The 16,965-nt window shown below is 45.0% G+C and overlaps 1 protein-coding gene across 1 annotated transcript in view; it reads left to right on the top strand.

Annotated features, from left to right (window-relative positions):
• The first annotated feature begins 2,158 nt into the window (after positions 1–2,158).
• Positions 2,159–16,965, top strand: part of LOC117055955 (collagen alpha-6(VI) chain-like) — a 93,043-nt gene continuing 78,236 nt past the window's right edge. Inside the window, exons 1-5 of the mRNA XM_033165923.1 lie at positions 2,159–2,223; positions 9,306–9,391; positions 10,861–11,469; positions 13,615–14,202; positions 15,537–16,142. Of these exons, the coding sequence (XP_033021814.1) occupies positions 9,319–9,391; positions 10,861–11,469; positions 13,615–14,202; positions 15,537–16,142 (1,876 nt within the window). The 5' untranslated portion in view covers positions 2,159–2,223; positions 9,306–9,318. The remainder of the gene's footprint in view (positions 2,224–9,305; positions 9,392–10,860; positions 11,470–13,614; positions 14,203–15,536; positions 16,143–16,965) is intronic.

Raw genomic sequence — 16,965 nt, 5'->3', positions numbered from 1 at the left:
GGTTCATATGGAAAGAGGCGGTCCTTGAGGTATTGCGCTCCTGAGCCGTTTAAGGCTTCATAGGTCAAAACCAGCACTTTGAATTGGGCCCGGAAACTAATTGGTAGCCAGTGCAGTCAGACCAGAATCAGTGTAATATGCTCAAACCGTGAGCAACCTGGCCGCTGAATTCTGCACCAGCTGAAGTTTCCGAACCGTCTTCAGAGGCAGCCCTACATATAACCAGGGCCGTCTTAGAGGGATCGGCCGCTGTGGCGCGGCGATCCCTCGGCATGCCGCCTCTCTGCCCGCCTCCCTCCCGCGCTGGCTGGGGGATGAGGGGTGTGGCACTGGAGCGGAGCGGGGCTTTGCGCGCCCTTCCAGCGCTCCAGCTGGGGCTCCGGGAGGCGAGGGCGGCTGGCTTTCAGCCCACCCGCCCGCCCGTGGGGGCGGGGGCAGGTTGGGGAGGGGGCGCCCGGTATGCTGGCGGGCTCGCGGGGGCGCCCCTGGGGGGCATGCCGCCCTGGCGCGGCGCGGCACCAGCCCCTATGGACGAGACGGCCCTGCATATAACACATTGCAGTAATCTAACCTTGAGGTTACCAGAGCATAGAGGACAGTAGTTAGGCTATCCCTGTCCAGATAGGGGCGTAGCTGGGCTACCAGCCGAAGCTGATGGAAGACACTCTGGGCCACTGAGGCCACCTGAGACTTGAGTGACAGCAAAGGATCCCCAAGTACCCTCAAGCTACGAACCTGCTCCTTCAGAGTAAGTGTAACCCCATCAAGAGCAGGCGATCACCTACCAATCTGGTCTAGGTAACCACCCACTAACAGTGCCTCAGTCTTATCTGAATTGAGCTTCAGTTTGTTGGCTCTCATCCAGTCCATTACCAAGGCAAGACACTGGTCCAGCACTTCCACTGCCTCACCTGCAGATGTAAAGGAGAAACAGAGCCGAGTGTCATCAGCAGCATCATAATGATCCAATCATACATTGGTCATTGAATGGAATCCATTCCAGAAGTCCTTTTGACTTCTGAAAACGTTCGACAACCAAGGCGCGGCTTCCGATGGGCTGCAGGAGCTTCCTGCAGCTCATCGGAAGCCGCGTCGGACATACGGGTTCCAAAGAATGTTCGCAAACCGTAACACTCACTTCCGGGTTTGTGGCGTTTGGGTGCCAAAAATTTCAAGTTGCAAGGTGTTCGAGATCCAAGGTACGACTGTCACTGTACAGTTTTACAGTTGGGGTCACTGAAGGGGTCAATCAGGGGTCTGATCTCGGATTCGAAGACCAGCAAGTGAATATCTTGAATTCATAGACTCGAATATATACTTTAGGACCTCCATTACTGGCAACATTTTAAAAATTATTATTAATCCTGCATACACGTCAGAGAAAACTTTTCCTTCTGGGGCAATCCAGAGTTTACGCAAGAGACTGAGAGTTCTGTCTCGGAGGGATTGTCTTTGGAGGAGGGCTCCCAGTCTGTTTCCAACAGCACAAGTGTCAGCTCACAGCTGGAATCTTTGATGCTTCCAGACAGGTCTGAGAGAGGACAGATGTTCCATCATACGGACCATTAGACACTGCACAGATGGACCTCTAAGAAGTCAGGTGAGTGCAATATTCAGGATCTCCTTCTCCATTAATTTGCCATCGTTCTGTTTGTCCTTCTGTTACGGAAAATATAAACTTTACACTCATATCAGATCCCAAAAGAAATGGGTGTCTTTCTTCACAGAGATTTTTTTTTTAAATGATTTTTATGGCTTCACAGAGACATTTTAATGTTATTTTCCCCAAAAATGTACTAATAAAATTTCTGAAAGCACTTCCCATGCATCACTGATAAGGAAGACATTGGCTAGTGCAAGATGTTTCGTCTTATCTCACAGAATGTTTAGACTTGAGATGCATTGCAAGTTTAATGTCTAGATCCAAATGATTTATTCTGGAATTAAAATATAGGAATCTGAAGAGGTGAGAGGTGGGTCGAATGGACAGGGAGGACGTTGTTTCCAAATGCTGCTGCTGCTGCTTCTTTGAGAAGAAATATAAGGTTTAGGAATCCACTTTTAAATATACTTTAGAAAGAGGCAATACGCTGGACATTTGCATCAAAGCTCTGCACGCAATTTTTTTTTTTTGCATTTCAGGGCTTTTAGCCTTTGCATACGACTCTGTGAGGAAGAAAGTTCAGGAAAAGCAAGCGTATACAAGAAGGAAGGTTTCTCCAGGTAAGAGGAATAATTTATTCAAACAGGATGCAGTTGTACTTCAACTTGCCACAAACAGGATGATGCATATTTTCAGTAAATGAAAAATAATAATAATAGAATGTTTGCAGGAAGCTGTAAAAAGCGACATGAGATACTGATGGTCTGTCTGGTGTTGGGAACTAAGTTCCATCCTAATACAAAATCTTAGAGATGGTTCTTCAAGTGTAAATTCTCATCCAGTTAGGAAAAAAGATGAGGGAGATCATATTGGCAAATCCAAGAGTGTATCAGATTTTTTTTCTATTTTTCTAGCAGAAAATTCAAGTATTGCCTAACATGGTTACCTCTTAAGAAGAGGCTGTATGTTCAGTTGTTAGCAATAGTGGGAAGATTGGGGAAACATTTTGAACCCTCCTTTTTAAAATGTAGCATTTCATTAGTTTTCATAGTTTCAAAATGGCTGCTTTTCATAGTTGATAATATAAAGTAACAGGCAAGAACACCCACAAGTGCACCTGCCTTTTTATTTTCCGAAAGCTGTTGTAGGAGGAAGGTGGCCTGAGGTTTATTTATTGATTATTTTTGGTTATAGGATCTTTGGCCTGCCCTTCACCACATGGTCCCAGGGCAAGTTTTTGTGTAGGGAAGGAAGTGGTTTTTCAGATATTTGGGCCTAAGGGCAGGAACATTTATATGAGCATCTTAAAGGAGGCCCAGAAGTGAACGGGTAATCGCATGTTGTTGTTGTTCAGTCGTGTCCGACTCTTCGTGACCCCATGGACCAGAGCACGCCAGGCACGCCTATCCTTCACTGCCTCTCGCAGTTTGGCCAAACTCATGCCAGTCGCTTCGAGAACACTGTCCAACCATCTCATCCTCTGTCGTCCCCTTCTCCTTGTGCCCTCCATCTTTCCCAACATCAGGGTCTTTTCCAGGGAGTCTTCTCTTCTCATGAGGTGGCCAGAGTACTGGAGCCTCAACTTCAGGATCTGTCCTTCTAGTGAGCACTCAGGGCCGATTTCTTTGAGAATGGATAGGTTTGATCTTCTTGCAGTCCATGGGACTCTCAAGAGTCTCCTCCAGCACCATAATTCAAAAGCATCAATTCTTCGGCGATCAGCCTTCTTTATGGTCCAGCTCTCACTTCCGTACATTACTACTGGGAAAACCATAGCTTTAACTATACGGACCTTTGTCGGCAAGGTGATGTCTTTGCTTTTTAAGATGCTGTCTAGGTTTGTCATTGCTTTTCTCCCAAGAGCATCTTAAAGGAGGCCCAGAAGTGAATGGGTAATCGCATACCCTCCAACATTTCTCTGAATAAAATAGGGACGTCCTATTCAAAAATGATGATGATGAGGAGGATTATTATCGGTATTTTGCTGTTTATAGCACATCCATCTGACTGGGTTGCCCCAGCCACTCTGTGCAGCTTCCAACAGGTATAACGAGATAATAAAACATTAAACATTAAAAAAATTCCCTATACAGGGCTGCCTTCCGATGGCTTCTAAAGGTTGTATAGTTACTTATCTCCTTGGCTTGAGGGGCAGGATCACATAACTCCATACCTCCAATATTTCTCCAATGAAAACATCCTAAGGAAAAGTGGGACATTCCAGGATCAAATCAGAAACTAGGACGGCTTCTGTAAATCCTGTAAATAATAATCTTGCTGTCATCCTTAAGAAAAAGAGATTTTTAAAAATGTGATGGAGGTAGAAGAGTATCAAAACAGTATTCATTGATGTGGATGAAATTTTGTTGTTCAGTCGTTCAGTCGTGTCCGGCTCTTCGTGACCCCATGGACCAGAGCACGCCAGGCACGCCTATCCTTCACTGCCTCTCACAGTTTGGCCAAACTCATGTTAGTAGCTTCAAGAACACTGTCCAACCATCTCATCCTCTGTCGTCCCCTTCTCCTTGTGCCCTCCATCTTTCCCAACATCAGGGTCTTTTCCAGGGAGTCTTCTCTTCTCATGAGGTGGCCAAAGTACCGGAGCCTCAACTTCAGAATCTGTCCTTCTAGTGAGCACTCAGGGCTGATTTCTTTGAGAATGGATAGGTTTGATCTTCTTGCAGTCCATGGGACTCTCAAGAGTCTCCTCCAGCACCATAATTCAAAAGCATCAATTCTTCGGTGGATGAAATATTATTAATATTTAGCAAATTTTAAGAATATGTGGGTGGGAGGCAGTACACAGCACTTTTTTCAGAGGGAAAATCTAAATTTTCTCTCATATTCACATTCAGCAGAGCTCAAAGGATAGGTATATGCATTGAAAAGTGGTTGGATAACAACTATATCCTGCACTGGAGAAAGGAATTATACTTTCTTCCCTTTGTGTTCATGACTAATGAACACTTGCCCTACTTTTCTGTTTAACGTAACCTGTTTTTTTCAGACCAAGATGGACGTTGACTTATATTTATCCTCTTGTGTGGTCCCGAGCTTTTTCACCACATGAATAGAATTACTAACCCAGGTTATTTACCCACACCCCTCCTGCAACATTTCTCTCCGGATGTTTATTCATTGAGGATGTTGCTTGGAAAGCCATCCAAAAACAGGATGCTTATCAGATGTAATCGATTGCTGTAGATTGTCTTGTTGGAAATAAGCCAGAGGAAAGAAGTGGTTTGCTTAAAAAGGACGACAATTTTTGCTATGTTGAGGCCACATTGCCTCCAAACCAAGATATAAACAGTTTCAGTGCTTGCACAATGCCTTTTTCTGTGTTGCATAAAAACGTGGTAGTGATACCAGGTTATTAAAGACTTTTTTTTAATGAAAAAAACCCAAGTTAGTGTTGCCATTGAACTGGTACCTTTTACCATGGCAGAATTACGACACTTTTTACATCTACTACATCTACGAAGCTTTACTCTGCTTCGTAAACAGCTTGTTGCGATATTAGGACTCTAGGAAATTGCTACAGCTAGTAGGGATTAAGGCTGGGCAGTGCCAGCTTTTCAACATTGCGATGTATCACCAGCCAAATATCGTGGTATAGTGATATATCTTTTTTGTGTGTGTATATATAATTTTTATTAAATTTCCTGTTTTACAATTTAAAATACTCATTGTTACATCCTTAAGATATCAATGACCTCCCTTTTTCTCTTTCCATGGTTCATTTTACATACCATAAATCCCTGCATATTTTACAAAAACTATACCATTCAGTATTCCATTATTGCATCCATCAAAACTTATTTACACTGTTGAATTTGTCTTAATGCTAATAGCGTTTTCAACTGTACACAATTATTTCCCATGTTTTTAATAAACGTTTTCCAAACTTCTCTAAACGTATGTTCTAGTTCTCTTATGCTATATGTTAAGTCTGCAAACTGCACATATTCTGTGAACTTAAGTTGCCATTTGGGACCTTGCTCATTTTCCATTTTTGGGCTAACAAAACACAGGCCGCAGTAGTGGCTTACATAAATAATCTTTTTTTTGACACATGGGAATTTCAGTCTGAATTGCATGTTCAGACCTTTAAACCTCCCCCTTAAATAAATTCAGACATGACTCAAATTTTGGTTTGGTTTTTGGCAGAATTTAGGCCACAACTTTATTGATTACAGCAAGTGAGTAGTTACATAGGCTCTGGTTCGACTAGCTCCCTCACAGTTGCAGGTAGCGCTGACCCAGGGCATCAGCCTAGGGTAAACACCTGGATAGGCGGAAAGCCGGGGACATGCTATGTCCACCACCCAGATGTCCCCCTGGACTCAGGCATGGGCACAACCCCCTCTCAGGAGTTGACCAAACCATTGAGTCCCTAGATTCCTTAAATGGAATACCCTTCACATAGGGATGGTGAGAGCGTTCCCCCATCCCTATCACCTGAACCAGAGCCTATCCACAACCTTACAAGTTGTGATGATTTGCTATGCGTCAGGCAAAACCCAAGTGGCACCAGCCAATCAGCCAAGTGGTGAAAATTCCTGCCATGCCCCTGTCCCAACGACAGATGACACACGATGGCATAGCAAGGTCAAGCGCACAAGCCCTAAAAGTAGGGAGAGGTGGGCGGGTGTTCTGATGCACGCACCGAAAGAGGAAGCTCTGGGTCACGTGCAAGGGCATATATACAGGTGAAACTTGAAAAATTAGAATATCGTGGAAAAGTCCATTTATGTAAGCAATTGTCTTCATTAGCTACTGGAGTTTAATATTTGAGATTGACTAATGACATGCAAAGCGAGATATGTCAAGCCTTTGCTTGTTATCATTGTGATGATTATGGCGTCCATCTGATGAAAACCCCAAAGTTGAGATTGTTAATTTGGGGTTCTCATCAGCTGTACGCCATAATCATCACAATTATAACAAATAAAGGCTTGGCATATCTCGCTTTGCATGTCATGAGCCTATCTCATATATTAGTTTCACCTTTTAAGTTGAACTACTGAAAGAAATGAACCTTTCCACGATATTCTAATTTTTCGAGCTTCACCTGTAGGTCGCTTGATCCATCTGGTTTGCACTATGCCACTCATCATCTCCACTCCAGGGGAGAAGATGGCTCAGTTGCTTCTGCCACCTGAGGCTTGTGCTTCACCCCGCCTCATTGGTGGGCCGGCTCTGTGAAAGAAAGTAGGTTTCAAGCCCAGCCAGTGCTTTGAAACACAATCTCAATAACACATACCGGTTAAGAAGCAAAGATTTGACTGAACTTGAGCCATCTATTCTGAGGAAGTTATATGATTTTATGCAGGGCTATCCTTCTGCAAAGATTTTTAGGCCGGGACTCATGTGAGAAAGCAGCAAAGGACCCAGATTGCGAAGTGGGCAAGAATCCAAAACATTTGGGATGACTTTGTAACATTCATGATGATGATTAGTTTGGATAGATTTCCTACATCCCACCAGTATCTGTTGCCCTTGAGGTTGATGTTCCTGTGAACCATAATTAACTAGACTTTAGCTGGCGTGGGTTATCTGTGCACATCTTTCATGCTGTTTGCGACTGGTTTTCCCCCAACCACTCCTCTGCATTTAATGAAACAAAAATGTTTCTCAAGTCTTTAGATGGGGCATTTAGACTTGGCTGGGACACGGGTGGCGCTGTGGGCTAAACCACAGAGCCTAGGGCTTGCCGATCAGAAGGTCGGCGGTTTGAATCCCCACAAACTCCCGTTGCTCTGTCCCTGCTCCTGCCAACCTAGCAGTTTTGAAAGCTCGTCAACGTACAAGTAGATAAATAGGTACTGCTCCAGCAGGAAGGTAAATGGCGTTTCTTTGTGCTGCTCTGGTTTGCCAGAAGCAGCTTAGTCATGCTAGCCACATGACCTGGAAGCTGTACACTGGCTCCCTTGGCCAGTAAAGCAAGATGAGCGGCGCAACCCCAGAGTCGTCCACGACTGGACCTAACAGTCAGGGGTCCCTTTACCTTTACCTAGTTTCCAAAAAGGGTTTTTGTGCAGGAGTATTGGTCAAAGACTACAATGTTCTTGGGGCTGTGCTTTGACTAGTGGCACAGCAAGACCCTAATTTTTTGGAACCAGATTCTCAGTCTGGTGGAAAAAATGCAGTGCCGTTTCAAATAGTTTCAGAAGGTCAACCTGGAGGAGCTTCTGAAACACATAAACCCAGCTTGTTTGCACAAACTTTCCAGGGTCCTGTGCAGCTGCTGGAGTGCACGACATAAACAGTTTGTCTTTTGGAGGTAGATCCTAATCATCTGGCATCCCATAAGCAATGTTAGCCTTGTCTGCAGGGCTTTGTTTGTCATCATTAATTCAGAGATGGCTGTTTTATTTCCCCCACTTAATTGTTGTCATAGATATTTGCCAGAAGCTTTGGTGATCCCCAGCTGGCCTGTCACTATCAAAAAAAGACCACAGACACAACATCACAGTACAGATCTCTGTAGTGGCTAAAACTGTGCTGAATAATGGCTTGTGCCTAACCATACTAACGTCCAGATATACAATAGGCTAACCGTGGTTTAGGGCCACTTACTGGTCTTTCATTTCCCATGGTGCATCAGCCTCTTTGGTTCTTATTTTGGCTTATTAATTCAGATATAACAGCAAACCATGGTTTAGGGCAACCTACTTGTTTTCATTTCCCATCTATTCAGCGCACTTTCATGGGGCAGCAGCCTCTTCGGGTGGAGCCGTGGTTCTTATTTTGGCTTATTAATTCAGATATAACAGCAAACCATGGTTAGCATAAACTGTAGCTTGGAAGCCAGCTTGAAAGTACGGTTGATATCCTGGTCACACTCCAGGGTTTTGCCACACAGGTGCAGATACGACGCCAAACCACAGTTTGGCATGATATCTGAATGCAGCCTGTGAAGAGGATTATTCCTCAATCCAATTTTTTTTATTGAGTGTACGTAGAGCCACAGAAGGCTGATTAACAGGTGCCTGTCCACTACTCAATAGATGCCATGTCAAGTCATGACTAATACACAGAAGTCACAAGTAAAACATCACACAACACAATACTATTGTCAATTCACTCTTGTAGAAACCAGAGATTTACAGACACATCTCCATCCTCCATTCAGGCAACCAAGAGGCCTTGTTCACGGACACCTTCCAACCAGATCAAAGCACTTGAGGAGGGAGTAGGATCACTAATACGCATAGCCTGGGAAGATCCTCCAGGGCCAGATGGAGAAACCTGGAGCATTCATTCCCTGGTCCTCGAGGTTCCTCACCCCTGGTTTCTACACCGACTGGCAGAGGGGCTCTCCAGGGTTTCAGGCAGAGCTCATTCCCAGCCCTGCAAGGGACTGAGCCTGAGACCAGGGCTCTACCTACGGAACTCTTGTTACGTCCTCATGTGTACATTGATCCTGAAACTTTGATATGGGAGAAATTGTGGATTAGGATAGCAGGGGACATGGTTACAGTCACCAGTAACCCTTAACAAACTACAGTTCCCAGGATTCTTTGCTGGAAGCCATGTGCTCTGAATGTGCGTTAAAGGCTTGGTGTGTATTAGGGTTGCCATATTTAAAAAAGTCCAGGATGTATGGCATGTATACAACTGGATTTTTCCAATAAGAATGAAAGGTTGTTGTTGCTGTTGTTGTTGTTACTAAAATTATTATTATTGTTGTTTTCTTCAGGGGTGCTCCCAGGATGGACAACTGGAACCAAAGGTTTATTCTTGTGCTTTTGACCATGTTGTGCTCAACCGATGCCCAAACTACTGGTAATGCAATATTCGTGCTTCTTTAGTAGTATCCATGTGCAGATAACAAAAGAGGGAGAAAGAATGAAAGTGTGACACCAGGGGGCAGGGCAGAGCAACCAGCGACCAGCAGCACAGAAAGAAACAGCGGTTTAGAAAATGGTGTGGCAGGGTACTACATTTGACCCAAAAAAGGGGGTGGTGGTAAAAAACAACCACCCATTTTAATTAACAAGTAAGCCCTGTGACAGTTTGGCTTCCCACTCTTCCCCGGTCGGGACCGTTGCTTCCCTGGTCGGGACCGTAACATTCGTGCAGCTCTTCTCACATACATAAAAAGTCTTTTCTGGTCTTTTGGAATCTCGGTACCTATAATTCCTAATAAAAAAGCTTCAGGGTTTTTTTTTAGTTTTTTTTTAAACCAAATGTTGTTTTAAACATTTTTTTTCACTTCATCATATATCATTTCCCAAAATGATTTTATTATCTTACATGACCACCACATATGATAAAAGGTACCCTCTTTCTCTTTACACTTACAGCAGATATTTGAACTATTTCTATACATTTTAGATAACCTAGAAGGAATCAAATACCACCGGTACATCATTTTCATATAGTTCTATTTCAGTGTACAACATTGGTTTAGACCAGGGGTGGCCAAACTCCCACAGAGTTAAAAACTGGCAGTGATCTACCCACGTTTTTGGGGTTCGGATCAAAGTTGTTGAGTTTTTTCATGGAGGAGGGAGCCAATGATCTACCAGTGATCTCCCGCAGACGTCCACTGATCTACCTGTTGGACATGCCTGGTTTAGGCCAACATGGCTACCGACCTGTAACTGTAAATAAACTTGTGCAATGTCAAGGGTGGGGAACCCGTAGCCCTCCAAAAATTTTTGGATTCCTGCTGCCATCACCCCATCCAGCATTATTGGTGGTCAGGGATGATGGGAGTTGGGGACCAGCGACATCATGCAGACTTCATGTCCCCCAACCTCTGGGTTACATGAAGAAATGTTTTCTTTTGCCTGTCCTGAATCTAAAGGTAAAGGTAAAAATTGTGGTCTAAACCACTGAGCCCCTTGGGCTTGCCGATCGGAAGGTTGGCGGTTTGAATCCCCGCAACAGGGTGAGCTCCCTTTGCTCTGTCCCAGCTCCTGCCAACCTAACAGTCCGAAAGCACACCAGTGCAAGTAGATAAATAGGTACTGCTGCGGCGGGAATGTAAACAGCGTTTCCATTGCACTCTGGCACTCGTCACGGTTCTCCGTGCACCGGTAGTGGTTTAGTCATGCTGGCCCTATGACCCGGAAAACTGTGGACAAACGCCGGCTCCCTTGGCCTGAAAGCGAGATGAGCGCTGCAACCCCATAGTCGCATTTGACTGGACTTAACCGTCCAGGGGTCCTTTACCTTTTACCTTTACCTGAATCTAACAAATGCCTCTTGGTGTAAGAACAAAATAAGGTTACCATGTCTTGCTTCAGTCTGCAGAGAAACTGCCATTGCAGACCTCGTGTTCCTGGTGGACGGATCCTGGAGCATAGGAACAAAGAACTTCAAAAGCATGCAAGACTTTCTGTACACCATGGTTGACGGCTTGGACATTGGACCGGATAAAATCCAGGTTGGACTGATTCTGTACAGCGACTTGCCTCACAACGAGTTCTTCCTGAACACTTTCCACCGCAAAGAAGACATCTTAACCCGAATTCAGAACTTGCACTACAAAGGAGGGGGGACCAAAACTGGGAAGAGTTTGAAGTTTATGCTGGACCATCAGTTCAACGAAGTGGCCGGCAGTCGGCGCCGCGAAGGCGTCCCCCAAGTGGCAGTTGTGATAACAGACGGGGAAGCTCAGGATGATATCCGTGAGCCGACAAGGCTGGTCAAGAGCGCAGGCATCACCCTCTATGCTTTGGGCATTAAGGATGCTGCTTTGTCGGAGCTTCAGTTAATCGCTAGCGACCCGGACGAGACGCATGTCTACAATGTGGAAGATTTTGCCGGCTTACAGGGCATCTCCCAAAATCTGCTTCAGGTGATTTGTACTACTGGCGAAGAAGCCTCTCAACACATCACTCAGATTTCTCCAGGTAAATCCAAAAGTGTTTGTTTGTTTGTGTGTGTGTGTGTGTGTGTGTGTGTGAACAGTGATTTTTTTTTTTATCCTTCCTAGATCACAAAATCTTTTACATTTGGCAGCATGTTACCAGGTGTCAAGGCTTCAGGGAATCCTATCCCTCTTACTGTGGAATGAGTTCTTACCAAGTAGCTTATTCAATATTCACATGAAGGAATGCTCTCTTAGATAATGGCGTTGCTCCAAGTGTGAGGGCCAGTGTGGTGTAGTGGTTAAGAGTGGTGGACTTGTAATCTGGTGAAATGGGTTCGATTCCCCACTCCTCCACATGCAGCTGCTGGGTGACCTTGGGCTAGTCACACTTCTCTGAAGTCTCTCAGCCCCACTCACCTCACAGAGTGTTTGTTGTGGGGGAGGAAGGGAAAGGAGAATGTTAGCCGCTTTGAGACTCCTTAGGGAGCAATAAAGCGGGATATCAAATCCAAACTCCTCCTCCTCACCCCCCTCCTCCTCCTCTTCTTCTTCTTCTTCTTCTTCTTCTTCTTCTTCTTCTTCTTCTTCTTCTTCTTCTTCGTAATTCCCACCCTCTCCGTCTCTTCTATTCTATTCCCTTGCACTGACTGATCTGAGCTTTCTGCCTCTGAGCTTTCTGTTCTACTACTTTCAAGGCCTGACTGGTTCTGGGAGAGGGGAGGGGGGGTCAGGAATGCTTTCAAGACACACTGAGTGCGTTAGCTGTCTCTCCCCTGGTGCTTCTTCCTGCTGTTCTCCCAATATTTTCCAGCTCCTCCCCTCTGCAGCCTCTCAACTATGACCTTCTGCAAACCACTGTTCTAAATCTATACTGTCCTCCTCTTCTCGGGAAGGTGCAGGAAGGCAGGGTGAGTGGGTTCCCACCATTCTTCCCTAGTCCAACCCCTCACACTAGGTGGTTGGTGTACAGAAAGAGGAGGGTGTGTGTTTTATACAAAGAACCTGATGCAAGATAAATTCAACCGGTAAGGATATTTTCACACATCACACTGAACTCATTATGGGCTGACTTCTGAGTGGACATGTACTGCACTTATTGCCAGAGATGTCGCTTAAAAAGAAGAATTAGACAACCAGGAAAACTAAATGAAATCTGTCATTTCTGAACGCTGGTGGCACATTGGGTCAGTGCCTCTGGCTGTTAACCAGAAGGTTGGTGGTTCGAGCCCACCCAGGGATGTCCATGGGCAGGATTCGTGCATTATAAGGGGTTGGACTTGATGACCCTAGGGTTCCCTTCCAACTCTGCAGTCCTATGACTCTATGATTAACAGCACAGAACGTGGAAGATAGCTAATTTTCAATATGTGGTACAGTTAAGCCACTTTTAGATGTTTACATTCAAAATGCAAAGAGAAAATATACAGAAAGTTGTAAAGGTTGTATGTGAAATCAGCCAATATCTCTTCTCTTTAACTGCCCTTTTCTGGCTTGATCTGAGGATGGGTGCCAATAAGATTTTCTGGGCCCAGTACACATTGCATTGTCTCCCTTCACCTCACTCACAAAAGGAAGTACAGATGCACATAAAATCCGTATATTTTTGTGTCATTTGCAAATTTGTATCCTCATTTGGGGAGGCCAAAAAATCAGGGGAAACACACATACGAAATAATATATCTGACAGACAGAAATGTCAACAGTGAGGCTTTCTCATTGTATTTCCATATAACCCCTTTCACCTCCTAAGAAAGAAAGAAAGAAAGAAAGAAAGAAAGAAAGAAAGAAAGAAAGAAGAGTCTGGATGTGGTACAGTGCTAACCTTTGTACTGTGTTCATATTTTGGTGGCCCTGATTCTGAGATTTTTTTTTACCATGTTCTAGCTTAGAGAGAATCCGCAACAGAAGCTGTTTGAGAAAACAATTCTATATCAGGAAGCTTTTAATGTTTGATGCTTCATTATGTTTTATATATTCTGTAAGCTGCCCAGAATGACTGGGGAAACCTAGCCAGATGGGTTGGGGGTATAAATAATAATAATAATAATAATAATAATAATAATAATAATAATAATAATAATGGCTGACCACATAAATGCCAGCTGTGTTTTATTCTGAAACCACCTCAAACAGAAAAGCAATAACCAATTCCCGTCTCGCTTTTAAAAACTTCTTTCTCGTTTAGTGTGCCGAAAAGCCACCGTGGCCGACATCGTATTTTTGGTGGACAGTTCCACCAGCATTGGTGAGGAGAATTTCCAGAAGGTGAAGAGCTTTCTGTACACAATGATTTCCAGCCTTGACATCGGCCCGGATCAGGTTAGAATTGGGCTGGCCCAGTATAGCGACACCACCTACAGGGAATTCCTCTTAAACCAGTATTCTTCAAAGAGCGACATTCTGGGACAAATAGAGAATTTGCCATTCCGGAGGGGAGGCACTAACACAGGCGCTGCCTTGGATTTTATCAGGGAAGAGTACTTCACAGAATCTGCCGGGAGCAGAGCCCGGGAAAACTTCCCTCAGGTCGCCATTCTGCTCACCGATGGCGAATCCAGTGATGGAGTCAAGGTTCCCGCTAGCAAACTGAGGGCAAGAGGTATCTCTGTTTATGTGGTGGGGGTTGGCATCCAGAACACCACCGAACTGCAGGAAATTGCCAGCAGGCCTTTGAACAAGTTCCTGTTCAGCACTGACAGATTTGATATCCTTGAAGAACTCTCCGGCAGTCTCCTCCGAACGATGTGCTTTGCAGTGGAGAGCCAGATCAGAGGTAAGCAAAGTTGTCTTCTGAGGTGACTTGTGGGCTCCTCGGGAGCTTTGGCGTGGAGTCCCCCCAACCCCAGGCGACCCCCGAGCGGAATAATGACACAAGACAATGTGCTATGGGATTAAAATTGGCCACAACTTTATTAAGATTCAGATGTAGGGAGAACTTGGCTAAGGCATTGGGCGTTTATCCTTCCCAGCCCCCCAGCCGGGGATCTGGGAAACTGCAGGGTTATCCAGAATGTGTGGGGATTGGGCTAGCTCTGGAGAACATATGTTCCAGCAGAGAGCCCGCCCCCCGTTTGCCACCACTGGTGGGGGAGAGCAATGACAACCTCTCGGCATATGGACAATGCCTCCCCTCCAATACCCCTTTAACGGGGAACCCTATTATCACTACACTCTCTAGTGTGTGGGCTGGGAATTCCCTCCCCTTACCTGGCCAATCCCTTGGCAACGCCTCCCCCCAGGCGGGATTGGGCAGTTAACTGGGTAGGTGGAGACACCCAGGTATCCCTTCTGAGGGAGGGTGCAGCCAGCCGAACTACCAGGAGTTGCCCAGGAATTCATGGGGCTGCACGCGACCTCGCAAACGTTGCCCCCCATTTGATGTTGGGAGCGGTCATTCTGCAAACAACCCCGAGCTGCTGTTTGAATCTCTACAAAATGGCTGCTTAAAGAGCAGTGTGTGGCTTTGCAAAATAATTTCCGACAGCGCAGCCCACCCCCTCACACACGGAAAAAACGCTCACTTCAGTCAACTAAAGACAACCAACCTCTCTCGCTGCCAAGGAATTTTTTTTTTAAAAAAATGAATAGAAAGAGAATCTACCCAAGTGATGCCGACAGAAAACCCCACAAATACACTAAATAAAATAATGAAAGTTTTACTACCCCTTACATAAATCTTTCCCCCCTCTCTCCCACAAACCTATATTGTATACAACACTAATGTCTCAAATTGAATGTAACTGATCTATAGAAAAGACTCTGAAACCTGGAAAAAGTGACAATGCACATACTTTTATAATCGAAGAAAATCTTCAATAAAATTGTTTTTTTTATTTTAAAAAAATACAAACAAACCCAGAGTGCTGCACTGCGTTTCGGCTTCAGGTACCTGCTCATAGCAGGGGACCTGCTTCCTGAAATTCAATAAGCATGGAAGTAATGTAATTTTAATCATATAATGACACACATTATTCAACTATAAACTGCAAGAGCAGATCATAAATCCTGGGAACTCTGGGAAATGATTTCACTTCGTTTTATACTTCTCCTGCAGATTGGCAGGTTGCAGTGCAACGGTATATTAAAATATGTTGTTTTTTCCTCCAGCGTTTGCAAAGCACTATGCTGACGTGGTTTTCCTTATCGACTCCTCTGACACAATGGGCGCCCCCAACTTTGAAGCAGTCAAAAAATTCACCGCTCAGATTGTCGAACAACTAGATGTCGGGGCTGGCAAGTACCAGATTGGCTTCGCGCAATACAGTGGAGAAGGGAAGAGAGAATTTTTGCTGAACACTTACGAGAGCATGGAAGATGTTCTCAACCACATCCAGAACAGCATCGAATTCATGGGAGGCCCTTCGCAGACTGGGGCTGCCCTGCAATTTCTGCAAGATGTCTATTTTACCGAGGAAGCTGGGAGCCGGTTCAACCAAGGGACGCCACAGTTTACGGTGGTCGTCACCTCCGCTAAATCTGAGGACGACGTCAAGAAATCCGCCAAGCGGCTGAAAGAAATGGGAGTGAAAGTTGTAACAGTTGGCATCTTGGATTCTGACAGGGAGGAAATGGAAGAGATTGCTACTGACACTTTGGTTTATCAGGCCGATGATGTACAGAGCCTCAATCAGGTTCAGCAGACTGTGGTAGACATTTTGGACGTATCAGTTCATCAACACTACGATGATGCTCTGGGCATAGATGTGCCAGCAGGTAATTCTTTCCCCGGAGAGAAAATTTCACACTAAAGTGGATTATAGGGTGGAGAGTTCTGTCAGTCATCCAGTCCCCTGCAAATATGGCATTATTGTTATTCAGAAAGCGAGTTCTCTTTAACTTCCCTGAACATTTCTTTTTGTAGCAAGGAGAGTTATCCTCAGTTGAATCTTCCTTGAATTGGAATAGCATGTTTTGTTTTTTTAAAAGGGTTGTTAGTAATACTGCCAGGAATACAATCAAAAGAAACTTGTCTAGAGCCCAAAGCAAATGCCACTAGCTTTACTGACATTTGTTATAGGACACGCATGACTGAAGGGAGGCGGGTGGCGCTGTGGTCTAAACCACAGAGCCTAGGGCTTGCCGATCAGAAGGTCAGCGGTTCGAATCCCCGCGATGGGGTGAGCTCCCGTTGCTCTGTCCCTGCTCCTGCCAACCTAGCAGTTTCAAAAACACATACGTCAAAGTGCAAGTAGATAAATAGGTACCACTCCGGCGGGAAGGTAAATGGTGTCTCCGTGCACTGCTCTGGTTTGCCAGAAGCGGCTTAGTCATGCTGGACCACATGACCTGGAAGCTGTACGCTGGCTCCCTCGGCGAGATGAGCGCCGCAACCCCAGAACTGGACCTAATGGTTAGGGGTCCCTTTACCTTTACGCATGACTGAAGGTTGATTCTAGAATTTTCCCAGTATGCTTCCCAGTATGTGCCCCCCACATGATGTGCATTTACAAGCATGTGTTTCCCTTTCATACATTCCAGTTCTTTCCCAATGAGCTCAAATGAGCCTTATAAATCCTGTGAAAATGGCCTGGATAAG

The sequence above is a fragment of the Lacerta agilis genome, chromosome 12 (genome assembly GCF_009819535.1).
Source record: "Lacerta agilis isolate rLacAgi1 chromosome 12, rLacAgi1.pri, whole genome shotgun sequence".
Taxonomy (NCBI): domain Eukaryota; kingdom Metazoa; phylum Chordata; class Lepidosauria; order Squamata; family Lacertidae; genus Lacerta; species Lacerta agilis.
Note: the sequence above shows the minus strand (reverse complement) of the source record. Positions and strands in the feature narration are given on the sequence as shown.